A 13491-nucleotide genomic window follows, 5' to 3' on the forward strand; every position below is an offset into this window, starting at 1 on the left:
CCCAGTGAATCCCGGTTCTCCAACCCCGCACTTTAGCCTGGAGGTATTTCACCCTGAGCACCTCCTTTGCAGCAGGCTGGTTCTCTAAAGGTGGGTTATTTAAATACATGTCCTCAGCGCGTGGCTGAGAGGAGCTGGTTGCCAACCCACAAGGGTGTGGGGGGTGCCTTCTGTGTGCTCGGCTCTCAGTGAGATGCCCTTCTGCCCCTGAGGCCCCAGGGAGAGAGGGAGGCAGGCTGGCAGCACCTCTGCTCCTCCCAGGCACCGTCTCTGCAGCAGAGGGCTCGTGGCTCAGGTAGTGAGGGAGGTCGTGTGGGGGACGGCGCCCCGGGCCTTTGGAAGCTGACCTTCTGCCCTCTTGGCCAGCTCTCTGAACCATACATTCCTGCCTGAGCAGCTTTCATGGACCTAAAAGCTGGCTGCCTTTTATCTGCGAAGAAAACAGCTGATGCTAAGAGCTGGGCAGTCGAGGCCTGATGCAGCCAGGATCGGAAGGGCAAGGAGCAGGCAGCCACCCCAGGGTCTGACTGGCCCCACGCAGGGTCCTCTGCTTCCCAAGTGAGAGGGGCTGCACCAGGCGGGGGCAGGGGGGGGGTTCCCGAGGTCCGCCTGGGTCCTGGCCTGGGAAGTCTGGTGGCCAGAGGGGCTGCAGGATCCCAGCCTCAATCTGTGGCTGCCCAGCCTGGCTCCTGGGTGGCACCTAAAGAGCAGAGTCAGCTGGGAGGGTGGGCAGGGCCCGAGGCCGGGACTGGGGGATGGTGAGCAGGGAGGCGGAGCAGCTGGGTCTGTGCCTTGTTTCTGATTTCTTCTGGCTCTGATACTCAGAGGGTATTTTCACCTCTCCAAGCCTCAGTTTCCTCATGTGAAAAATGGGCACAACATTCCCAGTCTTGCCTTCCTCTCTAATAACAGTATCTAGTATTTGCTGTTTTTCAGCCCTGTGTGTGTTCTCACTAGTTCAGTCCTCTCTGTTGTTACTGTGATTGCTTTATGGGGTGGAAACTGAGGCCCAGAGAGAATGCTCACTTGCCTAAGGTGGCACAGCTGGATGGCAAAGCTGGGTGGCACAGCCGTGGGCAGGTTGGCTCCAGAGAGTGCTGAGGCAAGGGTTAGGGAAGAGGAGGGAGGAGGAGAGGCTTTTAAACACTTATGGTCATAGGAAGAGGGTGGGGGTTCCTGTCAGGTGGCCCTAGGTGTCCGTGGTGATGGCCCTGAGCATCCAGTTGCTTGACTTGGGGTTCCCCAGGCCTTGCACGGGTCAGGGTAGGGGCTTCACCCCTGACTGCTGTGAACAAAACACTGGCCTTGGCAGAGCCCTGACCTTTGGAGGCCATGGGGGCTGGGCCCTTGGGGGGCTCTGAAGTGCTGGGCAGCTTACTCATCCTCGACCCTCCTCTGGATGGGGTGCGATGGGGACCAGCCGCTCTCAGGGCGTCCTCAGATTCTGCTGGCTGGGGAGCCAGTGACCCAGAGCCTGAGCTGCTGGCACCTGGGGCACCACCTGCATCCCAGGCAGCATCGCTGTGCCCGGGTGGGCGTGTAGGGCTGCTGGCCGGGTCTGGGGCAGGTTCAGAACAGATTCAGGTTCTAACACATGCATGTGCGTGGACATACGTGCACGTACATGCTTCCACGCCTGCACACATGTACGTACATACATGTGTGTGGGCCTTTGTGCTGATTGTTCCCTCTGCCTGTAAAGCCCTCCTTCAAACACCTCCAGTCTGCCTCCTTCACCTCCTTGGGGTCTTGACTGGAATGTCACCCTGCCAGAGAGGCTTCCCCGGGCCTTCTCCCTCACAGTCGCCTGCATCTGCCCTATGTCTTTTTCCTCCTGGACCTCTGTCCCCATCTACCAGCTCTGCACCACCTTTCTATCGCCTGCTCCACATGGGGAGCCCCACGGGGCAGGGCCCACCGCCTACCCCTGCTCTCACAGCTGTGCCTGGCAGGCTGTTGGTGCTCGGCGACTGTTGGCAAGAGGAATAAGTCACTGAGTGTGTTCTGTGCTCATGTGCTCGGGGCATATGTTCCAGCACGTGCTCGCACGCGCGCATGTCACACACACACGCACTCACAGGCATGCACCTGACATTCATCTTCATTGTTACTCAAGCTTGGAAGCAGCTTTTGTCTGTCCCACGTGGCAGGGACCTCCTTGTCACTCCAGGCGTCAGAGAGAGAGTATTTACTCGTGTACTCCGTACCCCTTTGTCACACCCCTTTTGTCCTTTTGTAAGCGTGAGGCTCTCTGCTGGGTGCCAGCTGCAGACACACTGTGTGCCACTCACGGGCGTCCCACCTGCCTCCTCTGCAGGGTGCCCCTAGAGTGCAGTGAGTGTTGGTTTGGGATGGGCCCAGTTTCCCTTGGTGTCTCCCCAGTGTCCCTGCCCAGCCCAGTGCCGGGCGCCTCAGAATGCTTGTTGAATTGCTAGGTGGCCAAATGCCTAACACCTGCTTAGTGCCCTGGGAGCAGCGCAGCTTGGTGCTGTGGGAGGTCTGAGCAGGCTCTCCGGAGGATGAGGGCTCCTTGGGGGGCTGCCTGGAGGTGGTGACACTTGAGCTGGGCCTTGACACACCAGGAAGATTTGGATGTGGGGAGATGAGTTCATGGGCTTTGTGGGCAGAGGAAGAAGGCAGAGAGGAAAGAGAAACAGGTGGACAGATGGCCCCAGAGGAGGACAGCCGTGGTTGGTCAGGTGCTGCTGGAATCTGGCTTCTTGCTGACTCTTGCCCCGTGGGGGCACGGCAGGAAGGTGTGGCATCCCCAGTGCCTAGAACAGTGCCTGACACACAGTAGGTGCTCAGCGTGTTGGGTGACAGTAGGAGGGAGGCAGGGAGAGGGAGGAGCTGGCGGCGGGGTGGGCGTGGCTATTGTGAAGGAGAGACATGTTCTCTGAGAAGAATGTTGATTCAGGACCTGCCTGCCGCTAGGCTGGGCTGCGGGGACAGTGAGAGCTCCAGAGCCCCACTTGGTCCAGGTCGTGACCGTCCCCCTGCCCATGGGGCGCCCAGGGCGGTCCTCGCCTCTGCCCCTCCACTCCAGGCTGGGGGAGGACGGGAGGGCGGCGAGCGTGGGGGGCCTGCCAGCCCCGGAAGGTGTCCCCACTAAGCAGTAACTCTGCGACTACAGAGAGAGAGCTGGGGGTGGGAGGGGAGGCACCGGGGACGGTCAGAGAGAGAGAGAGTGCCGGGAGGAAGTGCAGGGGGAGGATAATAAGGCCCAGCGGCGCCAACTCTTGAGTGCTGCCTGCCTGCCAGGCGCTACCCTGAGCGCCTCCGGTGAATTCCCCCACGTGGCCCTCGCAACCTTGAGAAAGGGATTGGAATTATTCCCATCTTGCAGCGGAGGACACGGAGGCCCAGAGAGGTGAAGTAACGCCCCAGGTTTCCCAGCTGATGGGTGGCACACCTGGAATTTGAACCTGAGTAGTTTAGCTCCCAAATCGATGCTTGAACCCATCCTCCTGGGAAGGCCTGGAGCTGAGGAGGGAGCCTGCAGGGGATGAAGTGGGAGGAGCTGGCAGAGGGGACCAGAAAGAGGATGCTGGCCTATCGCCTGGGCCCTGTTCAGGAAGCTGTCTCCCACCCCATCATCTCAGGACAGGGCCCCAGTTCCAGGATCTCAGGAATGGAGGGGGCAGCGCAGGAGCCCCTCCTGGGCTCCTGAAATCAGGGGCCCTGACCACTCCTGCAGGCTGACACACACACCCTGCGGCAACCCCATACTTGATCCTCCCACCCTTTATGGGAATGGGGTGGGCAGGGGCGGGGCCTGGGTCTGAAGCCGCTGACAGAGGCTGGGCTCACTGGGGGAGGCTCTGAGTCCTGACATGGGGACAGCCACCTGTCCATCCGCTGCCCCTGTCCAGGCTGAGTCTCTGGATTGGAGGAGGGGGGGAGGTGGCTTGGAAGGAGGACCGAGGGATGAGAAGTCACCTCGTGTGAGCGGCTCTGGCCTGTTCTGCCACCAGCCCTGAGACCTCCCTGGACCTCCTGGCCCTCCTCTGAGTGGGCACTTTTGACTCCGACCTTGTGGCCCTGTGTTGGGAGAATACATCAGAAATAGGAGACAAGCTGCTTCTAATTAGGAGGCGAGTGGATCTCTGGGTGTGTGATCAGGGCCGGCAGATGTGAGCTGGCGAACAACCAAGCAGAGCCGTCTTCTCTCGGGGAACTGCCGTGATGGCCCCGCGTCTCCATCGTCTGTTCCAGATTCAGGTTGTTTCTCTTCAGAGGGATGACCCCTGGGGCGGCATTTATTTTGTTTTATTTTATTGTCAAAAACTTTTAAATGCAGACGTTTCAGACACGCACAAAAGTACAACAAACAGGGCCGGCGCCTTCACGTCCGCCGCACTCAACAGGTGTCCGCACTTGGCCAATGTTATTTCTTCTTCCACATGTTTCTACGGCTATTCTTTTGAAGCAAATCCCAGGCCTCACCATATCCCTTCATCCCTGAATATTTTGATACATATCTCTGAAATGGTGGGCCTCAGCTGGGGACAGTTTTGCCCCCCCCCCGGGGGACATTTGGCAATGTCTAGAGAGATTTTTGGTTGTCCCAGCTTGGGGAGGGGTGTGCTCCTGGCATCTAGTGGGTCGGGGGCAGGAGTGCGGCTAAACATCCCACAAGGCACAGGACGCCCCCCCGCCACCGCCCCGCAAAGAATCGCACCGCACTCTCCTCTGCAAGTGTTAATAGCGCTGAGGTGGGGAAGGCACCCTCTAAGGGATTCTCCAAAACCAGCCGGTGACCTGCAACTATAACACCATCATCAGCCCTCAAAAATAACCCTACTTTTTGAATTAATCATCAAATGTCCAGCCAGAGTCCGCATTGTAGGGGGTGCTGCTTTCGTGCTATGTGCTCGCCAGGGCCGAGCGGACGGGGCTAGTTTTCAGGCACTGCTGACTCAGGCAGGCAAAGGGACGCATGTGCTCTGGAACATTCCAGTGGGGTGTGCTTTCTATATTTGCGTGGTTCTACATGGAAAACATGCTAAGGGTCTAAGGGGGACGGTCCTGCCCAGCCCCGCCTCCTGCCCCGGCTCGCTCCCGGGAGGCAGCTTTGCCCTGGTTTAGTTTCCGCGCAGGGTGAGTGTGTACCCTGGGGGAAGGTGGACCCGCGCTGTCCCTGGGCATAGGCACACCCTAGGCAGAGCCCGGGTGGGCAAACCATGGGCGGGGGGCTCCCCGAGTCCTCCGGCTCCCAGAATAATTTCCCACCCTCCGTTGCCACGTGAGCTAAAGTTGTGGCCATTGATTTTTTTCTGTCAGGATTGAATCTTAATGATCCTTAGAGGGAATCCATCTTTGACTTGACATCAGCCCAGATCAGGATGCCCTGCCCGTCACCCTGTCACTGTGGACAACTGAGAGCAGGGTAAAGGGCACACAGGAAGGATACATGTCAGTGTGGACCAAGGCAGGGCGTGGAGAGCACGGGCCACGGGCCGGTCCTGGGGAGCCCGGGGCAGGCAAGGGCCCTGTGGGGAGGGCACGGGGCATGCGGGCGGGGGAGGCGGGCGAGGGCCCTGTGGGGAGGGCACGGGGCATGCGGGTGGGGGAGGCAGGCGGGCTTCGGAGGGTCCACACGGCCCCTTCCATGTCTCTTGGGGATGTCAACCACAGGGGGAAGGGCAGCTTGAGATCTCCGTGTCCCACCGTTGCCTGGGGGGCCAGGTGGGAGGTGTGGCGTGTCCTGTGACTGGGGGAGCTGGGGAGACGGCTGTGAGGGGCTGTGGCCCGGGGCAGGCCCCGTGTCCCAGGCTGTGGAGAGAGGTTCTCTCAGAGGCTCCACTCTCTCTGGCCTTCTGGGATTCAGTCTGTGGGGTGGGGCGGGGGCTGAGGGGACTGGAACCCGGGCTCTGTCCCCTCTGAGGTGGGCAGGAGGAAGGAGCCTGGGCCCAGAGGGAGCTGTGGGGATGGGGTCTGCTGGGTGGTGACAGGAAAGGCTGCCTGGGGGCGGGGGGTGGACCAGATGAGCCTCAGACCCCTCTCGCCACCCTCATGCCCATCCCCGCTCCATCCCCAGGCCGACCACCTCACCCACCTGGGGATTCTCCCCAGCTGGGGTCTTCCCGCTCTTCATGTAAATTGAGGCACCCAGAGGGTCCCACGTGTGTGTGCATGTGTGCATGCGTGTGTGTGCATGTGTGTGTGTGATCCCCTGTGACTCTGGGTGTGTACGTATGTGTTATTGAGGGACCACTGGCCACAGGCCCCAGGTGAGACAGGCTGGGAGACTTTCTGGAGGAGGAGGGCTTGATGCTGACATGCCACTCACTTCTCACCCTGATGCCAGCCTCACTCTTGCTGGGGAGCGGTGTGGGGAGGGGCAGGATCGGGGGAGCTGAGTGGGGGTGGGAGGCATTGGGAGCCTGGGTGGAGCCAGGGGCAGGGCTGACTAACCATTTGCCCACCCTCTCTGGGCCTCAGTTTCCTCCTCTGTCAAGTGGGGCTGGAACCTATTCAGCCCATGTCGGAGGTCTCCCCCAGGACAAGAGGAGGCAGTGCCTGTGGGAAGGGCTGGGAGGGTCCCAAGGCCATGGGATGGGAGGCAGGTTGGGGTGTAGAAGCTGGCACTGGCCGGGCAGGGTGGGGTGCCAGCTGCCCCCATCAGCGGCCCCTCTCGCCCCCAGATCCCCCAGATCAGCTACGCCTCCACAGCCCCCGACCTGAGTGACAACAGCCGCTACGACTTCTTCTCCCGCGTGGTGCCCTCGGACACGTACCAGGCCCAGGCCATGGTGGACATCGTGCGCACCCTCAAGTGGAACTACGTGTCCACGCTGGCCTCGGAGGGCAGCTACGGCGAGAGCGGTGTGGAGGCCTTCATCCAGAAGTCCCGCGAGGACGGTGAGTCTGGCGCCCGCCGGCAAGGTCATGCTCGGGGGCGGGGGGATGTCGCAGCGTGGTGGCCGAGCACTGCCCAGGGGTCCTGCCGTGGGCTCTCCTGCCCCGGCCCCACCCCGGGGGCCTGAGTCTCTCCTCTGAGCCCGTGTCCTTGTGGGCAGACGGTGAGGTGACTCCTGGGGGTGGAGGGTGGATGTAAATGACGTTTGTGGACGTGGCCAGGCAGATGGAGGGACTGTCAGCATTCCCGGCGTGGGAGCTGATGGAGCAGCCCCTGTCCTCAGGCAGAGAGGGGGAGAAGGAGGTGGGGCTGGAGGTGGCCTTGTTCAAGGGGGTCTCAGCGACCTAGGAGCTAGCAGGTGACCAGCAGGTTCTTGGAGCAAGGATTTGTTTGAGGGATTGGGGTTTCAGAATCCTTAAAACTGAGCCATCCGGTGGGGGTGGGGGGCAGGGGCTGCGGGTAGGGCTGTGCTGGCCTGCGTGAAGTAGGTGCCCCCTGGGTGGGATTTGGGGAAGGATGGGAAAGCGACTTGCTCTTCTCAGATCCTTCCCATTTACCGCAGGCCCCCTGCCCCCAGTGTGCTCCCTGCATTCCTGAATTGCTGTCCTCAACGTGAGAAAGCTTTTAGTTATCAGCAAGCAGTGAGAGGCCTGAGCTGGTCCTTGGTCCTTTCCGATGGCCCTGCTGAGGGAGGGTGGTCTGTGTGGGACTGTGACGGGGGAGTGTCCAGGGCAACAGACAGGCCCTGGGGTGGGGGTGCCACCTGGGCAAGCCCTGGCAAGCTGATTCAGGGCTGTGGGGCAGAGGGACGGCTCCCATCATGCGTGGGGCGTGGAGGGAAGCAAGGGGGCCCTTCTCCTCCTGGCAGACCCACCTCCCCACAGAGAGGGCCCCTCTGCCTCCTCTCCTGGCCTCTCCCAAGGCCCTGTCTCTAAATAGCTCACTGGGGTGCCCTCGACCTTAGGGGATGGCGTCTGTATATTTATAGCCGGATAACTCTGGGACTCTAATTGCTTTTCGTAAGGACCACAGAGTGTCCAGAGGCTGGCGTTGGTAATACCCTGCGGGCATAATCCTGCTATAAATCTCAGATAAGCCCCTTTAATTGTACAGCCGGAGCAGCTCTGGTGCTTGTAACCTGCCCGAGAGGGCGGCGGGTGGCGGACGTGGGGCAGCGCTGACTGATGGCTGCGGCTCCACGTCCCTCCCTGCTCCAGCAGCTGGGCCGCCACGGAAGAAAACAGGGGGTGGACAGACCCCACTCCCACCTGCAGACCCCAGCCCCCTAGCCCCTTCCCCAGGCTGCCCACAAGTCCTTTCTTCCTTTGCTCAGATTTGGGCCCCTCCCTGTACTGGCTCCACCCATCCTGCCCTGCAGGCTCCTCTCCTCCTTGATGGCTTGAATCCTTCCCCAGACAAGCCCACTGCCTTTCTGTTTCAGGTGCAAACTCTGTCAGATCTGGGGACAAATACTGGGTGGGGGCAGGGAGAGGGGTCCAGAATCTTAGTGTTCAGTTGTGTTCAATCCCTGCGGTAGGGACATGGAAGCCACCCCCAGTACGCACATCGCCCTCGCTGTGTGCCGGGCACATGCTCAGCCCCTGTTTACGCTGCTGTCCTGGGTAACCTGCCCTGCCTGAAGCAGGTACCCCTGTTTTACAGCGGGGGAAGCTGAGACATAGAGAAACCAAATACTAATATTTGGCACCAGGTCATAGAGCAAGTTAGAGGTGGAGAAGGGATTTGAACCCAGGCAGCCTGGCTCCAGGACTAGAGGGCTTAACGGCTTTGTATTTTTGTCACTGTCTTCTGCTCATTTCCCACTACATTAACTGAGACCCATGTGGACCAGCCCTGTGCAAGGGATGGGGGTATGACAGTCTCACACACACACACACACACACACATGGCCTGGAGCGACACATGCTGGTGTGTTAAGTGTGGGAGAGGCATGGGATTGGGGTGAGGTCTGGACGTTGCGTTTTGGCTGAAGCTAAGGCTATTGTTTGAATTTTCGGCAAGCATCTAATCAGGCATTGAGTATTTAGAAAATAGAAAGTCTACTCAAGATTTTTAAAAGAACTCTAGAAAAATAAGAGAACCAGCTACTCTGCCTGGGCCTCCAGCTCAGGGGCACAGCCGCCCCTCACAGTGCCCCTGCCCGCTGCGCTCTGTCCTGTCGCTGAGGGTCTGGCCTCCCACCTGGCCGGACCTCCTACATCCGCACGTCCCCGCGGGGTGTGCAGCCCTGGGGCCCTGGCTGCGCAGCGAGGTCTCCCTGCCCTGCCTGCTAAATGAAATTTGATTTGGAGAACCGTCTTTAGGCAAGGGAAAAGAAAAGGAGAGAGAAAGCCACTCTCCAGCTGCCCAAATTGAAATCAGAATTGAGCGGCCAGTAGAAAGGGGCCGCTGTACCTTGTAGCCTAATCCCTGCGAAAGATTAAAGATGTCTTTGACCGTATATTGTATTGATTCGTCCTCTGAAGTATAAATCATCTTCGAGTTGCTCAGAGGAGCGCCGGGGAACAGGGCAGTCGGGGTTGGGGGGGGAGGGGCGGCACGCTCGCCAGGCTGAGGGTGCGCGTCAGAGCCCTGGTGAGAGCTCGGCCAGCTAGTCCTGGGCGCCTGCTGTGTGCTGGGCTCCGGGTCCTACAGGGAGCATAATTGTGCCCATTTTATAGATGTGGAAACTGAGGCCAGAGAGGATGGGTCACTTTCCTAAGGCCACACAGCCGGAATGCGGAGGAGCTGGGATTGGAACCCCGCTCTGTCCTCTGGGTGGGGAGCTCCTGGTAGCACCCACACTGATCAAGCCATTGGCCCAGGACTTAGAGAAAGCCTTAGGGCCACACCAGCAGTGCTCTCCCATCCCCGTCACTCAGTTACATGGATCGTGCCCTGGGCCGTCCTGTGGCCCTCGAAGGAACCCTGTGCTGTGCCAGGCACCCTCACTGCATTTTCATGAATTCTGATGACGATCTTGTGGGCCCAGTGTTTCGTCCCCCTTTTACAGATGAGAAAACTGAGGCTCAGAGGTGTGAAGTGGCTTGCCCAGGCTCACTGGTGGCGCCGGACTTGGTGCCAGGCTGTCAGACCTAGGCGCTTCTACCCCATGCTGTCCGTCTCCCCCAGCTCACATCACAGAGGTGGCAGCGCAGGGCTAAGGAACAGGCCTCGACAGACAGACCTGGGCTCCGACTTGGCCACTCACTGGCCACGTGATCCTTGGAAAGTCACTCAGCCTCTCTCAGTTTTGGTTTCCTCATCTGTGAAATGGGGGTAAAACTGGTTGTTAATCAGAATGAAATGTGCGCCCCACCCATGGAGGTGCGTGCTCAGCAGTGCACATCAGAGGGATGCTATGAGGAGTCTGGCTGCCTGGGCCCCAGCCCTGCCTGGTGCAAGCCGCTCCTGGGAGGCCCGGGAGTGCTGGAAGGCCTGCATGGGCTGTGCTGGGCCATGCATGGGGCTACAGGCAGTGTCCAGGGACAGAACGAGGAACAAAACCACGGGAGCCAGGCCAGCCTTCTTATAGGACAGCTGGTCTGGCGGTGAGAGGGCAGTGGGGTGAGCCCCAAAGGCAGCCAGGACAGGCGTGTGGGGGGGGGCGGGGAGCGGGTGGGAGTGGGGGTGGGAGGGGTCCACTATGTGACTTTCTGGACGTGCGCCTGGCGGGCCTGCCCTGGTGTCTGCGGCGGGTCGTGGGCACGTGTGTGCTTGTGTGAGGTGTGGGGTGCACCCGCCATCTGTGTGGCGTGCGCTGCCTTCTGGCTGCAGGGCTCCCCCCTGCCTGCCAGGCGGAGGCTACCCGAGGGAAAGGCGAGGGGCACAGCCAGGCCTGGGACTAGGTATGCAGAGCAGGCCCACCAGGGCTCTGGAGATAATGTGATTGAGTCACCCTTGGAGGGAGACACAGGCTAGAGGGGGTGGCACGGATGGGCCCCTCCCTCGGTGCCTCCCACCGCTGTCCTGGGCCCTCTCAGGGGCTGAGGTCTGGAGTATCAACTTTTATACCCCCCACAGCCTTTGCGTATTCGTGGGGCCCTGTGAGAGTCTGAGTTTACTTGTGCTAGTGCTCCATTTCACAGATGAGGACAACCAAGGCTCAGGGAAGTCAAGCGGCCTGTCTAAGGTCACACGGAAGTGTCGCGTGTTAGAGCCCAGGGTGACAGGAGAATGGATGGTGTTAGTTGGTAGCATTTACGGAGCCTTCCTGTGGACCAGACCTTGCTTTATGTGCTTCATGCATGTTAACTCATTTATCTTTCAAGACAACTCCATTATGCAGATGGCAGCACTGAGGCTCAGAAAGGTTAAGTAACTCCCCTGAGGCCACACAGCTGGAAGGTAGCAGGAGTGGGGTTTGAATCCATCATGGTCTCCCCATCTCTGGTGCACGTGGTAGGAAGGACACAGGTCAGCTCTTGGCAGGGGCATCCCCATGGGGTCACCTTGGGAGTCCGGTTCTGGTCCCCTCCAGTGAGTGATTCCAGCACCCTGGGCACATCTAGGCCTGTACTCCTAGGGTGGGAATGAGATGGCCTTTCTGCATGTGGCAGGAAGGGGCGTGGGGGACTCAGGCCTGCTCCTTGGAGGATGTCCTGTCCCTCGCATAGTGGAAAATTCTAAAGCCTCATCTCCCTGCTGTGTCCCCGTGTCCCCCATTGGTATTCTGGCGATGCTGGTGAGTCAAGCTGTTGCTGGTCTGACCTCCAGCTCCAGCTCCCAGGGCCGAGCGTCAGACTTGCATGTAGATGGCCTCTGTCCGTGTGTCAGACTGGCAGGGCTGGCAGCGGGAGGCCCGAGGCTGGGGTGCCTCATCCTGCTGGCTGTGCGGCCTCTCGGGACTCGGCTTCTCTGGCCGTAAACGGAGGCTCCCAGGGGACGAGGGGAAGAGCTTGGCCAGCTGGAAAGAGCGGTGCCCCCCGGAGGAGCTGGCCCTGCTCATCTTTCTTGGAGACCCGAGAGGAGAGGTTTGCCCCAGGGCACCCCCAGGTTCCAGAAACCTCAAAGAAAGGACACTGAGAGTGCCCGCTCCCCTTTCTGCTGCCTCCCCTCCAGGACCTCGTCTCCTTCCACACCCCTCTCAGGCTCTGCTCCAGTCACACCAGCCTCCTCACGGCTCCTCTAACACTCCAGGCATAAGCCCACCTCAGGGCCTTTGCACTAGCTGCTCCCTCTGCCGGGAAAGCTCTGTCCCTGGCTGTGCATGCGGCTGCATCCTCAGTGCACTCAGCTGCCTTCCCAGGTGTCCCCTCTTCACAGCGGCCTCTCTGACCACCATGTCCCCAGCCCACTACTCTCCATTCCCTGCTGCCTGCTCTGTTTTTCTTTATAGCAACTGACAAGTAGGTTTTTTTTTTTTAATTTATTTTATTGGTTGTGTTGGGTCTTCATTGCTGCACACGGGCTTTCTCTAGTTGCGGCGAGCGGGGGCTACTCTTCGTTGTGGTGCGTGGGCTTCTCATTGCAGTGGCCTTTCTTGTTGCAGAGCATGGGCTCTAGGCACGTGGGCTTCAGTAGTTGCGGCACATGGGCTCAATAGTTGTGGCTCACGGGCTCTAGAGCGCACAGACTCAATAGTTGTGGCGCATGGGCTTAGTTGCTCCACGGCATGTGGTATCTTCCTGGGGCAGGGCTCGAACCCGTGTCCCCTGCATTGGCAGGCGGATTCTTACCCACTGCACCACCTAGGAAGTCCTGACAAGTAGGTTTTTATTTGTTTATGGTCCATGACAGCAGAGATTTTTTTTTTTTGCCTATTTTGTTTTCTGGTGCCTCCCCAGCCTCTCACACAGTCCCTGGCACACATTAGTCGCTCAGTAAATGTTTGTGGGATGGGTGATCATGAAATCCAGCCAACTACTCACTTCTTTAGCCCTTCTTCCCACCCTGGGCCTTAAAGGTTGTTCTCCCATTCTATAGAAGAAGAGACTGAGGATGACAGATCACGGGCTTCTGGGGTCAGGCTGCCCTGGGATCCTGCCCCCTGCTCTGAGCTCCTGGCTGCCCCCAACCCTATCCTGACTCATCGAGGACAGAAAATCTTCCCACCGCAGCGCCTGCTTTGGGATGCTTTGTCCTGAGGGGCTGCCTGCCCTGGAGTGCAGGAATGGGAAGAGGCTCAGCCTTCCAGACCCTGCCCGACTCTCCCACTGGCCTGGACTTCATGGATTTATTTCACATCCACTGGGTACCCAGCCCCTGTGCGAGGAGAAGAGAGAGGCTGTGGGCCCTGCCTGCTCTCAGTGGGCATGGGAAGAGCAGTGCCCAGCCAGATCTGGCACCCTGCCCTCCTGCAGGAGCTGTCCAGGAGAGTTTTCCTGAATAAGTGAATGAAAGGATATGATGATGCATGTGTTGAGGTGAAGAGATAAACTCCAGGGTTGCAGGGGGCCCAGCTAAGAAAGATGGGCCGTCCAGCAGGGCTTGGAGGAGGGGTACTTGGACAAATGGAGAGGAAAGGAGGGGCATGCCAGGTGGGGGAACAGCTTGAGCAGGAGCCTGGAGGAAGGAGTGAGCAGGCAGATGGGATCCCAGTGAGGGGCTGGCCTGGTCCTAGTGGCCGTGGGATGGGGACCCACGTGAGATGGAGCTGAGTGGTTTCTTTCAGTCCAATCCTGCATTTA

General features: G+C 59.6%; 1 protein-coding gene across 3 annotated transcripts in view; it reads left to right on the forward strand.

Moving 5' to 3' along the window:
* The window catches only part of GRM4 (glutamate metabotropic receptor 4), a 100784-nt gene that overhangs the window by 30489 nt on the left and 56804 nt on the right, over positions 1–13491 (forward strand). For all 3 annotated transcript variants that reach the window (XM_057699493.1, XM_057699496.1, XM_057699497.1), the window contains exon 2: positions 6648–6864. In XM_057699493.1, coding sequence (XP_057555476.1) covers positions 6648–6864 — 217 coding nt within the window. The remainder of the gene's footprint in view (positions 1–6647; positions 6865–13491) is intronic.

Source organism: Hippopotamus amphibius, chromosome 11 (assembly GCF_030028045.1).
Source record: "Hippopotamus amphibius kiboko isolate mHipAmp2 chromosome 11, mHipAmp2.hap2, whole genome shotgun sequence".
Lineage (NCBI taxonomy): Eukaryota > Metazoa > Chordata > Mammalia > Artiodactyla > Hippopotamidae > Hippopotamus > Hippopotamus amphibius.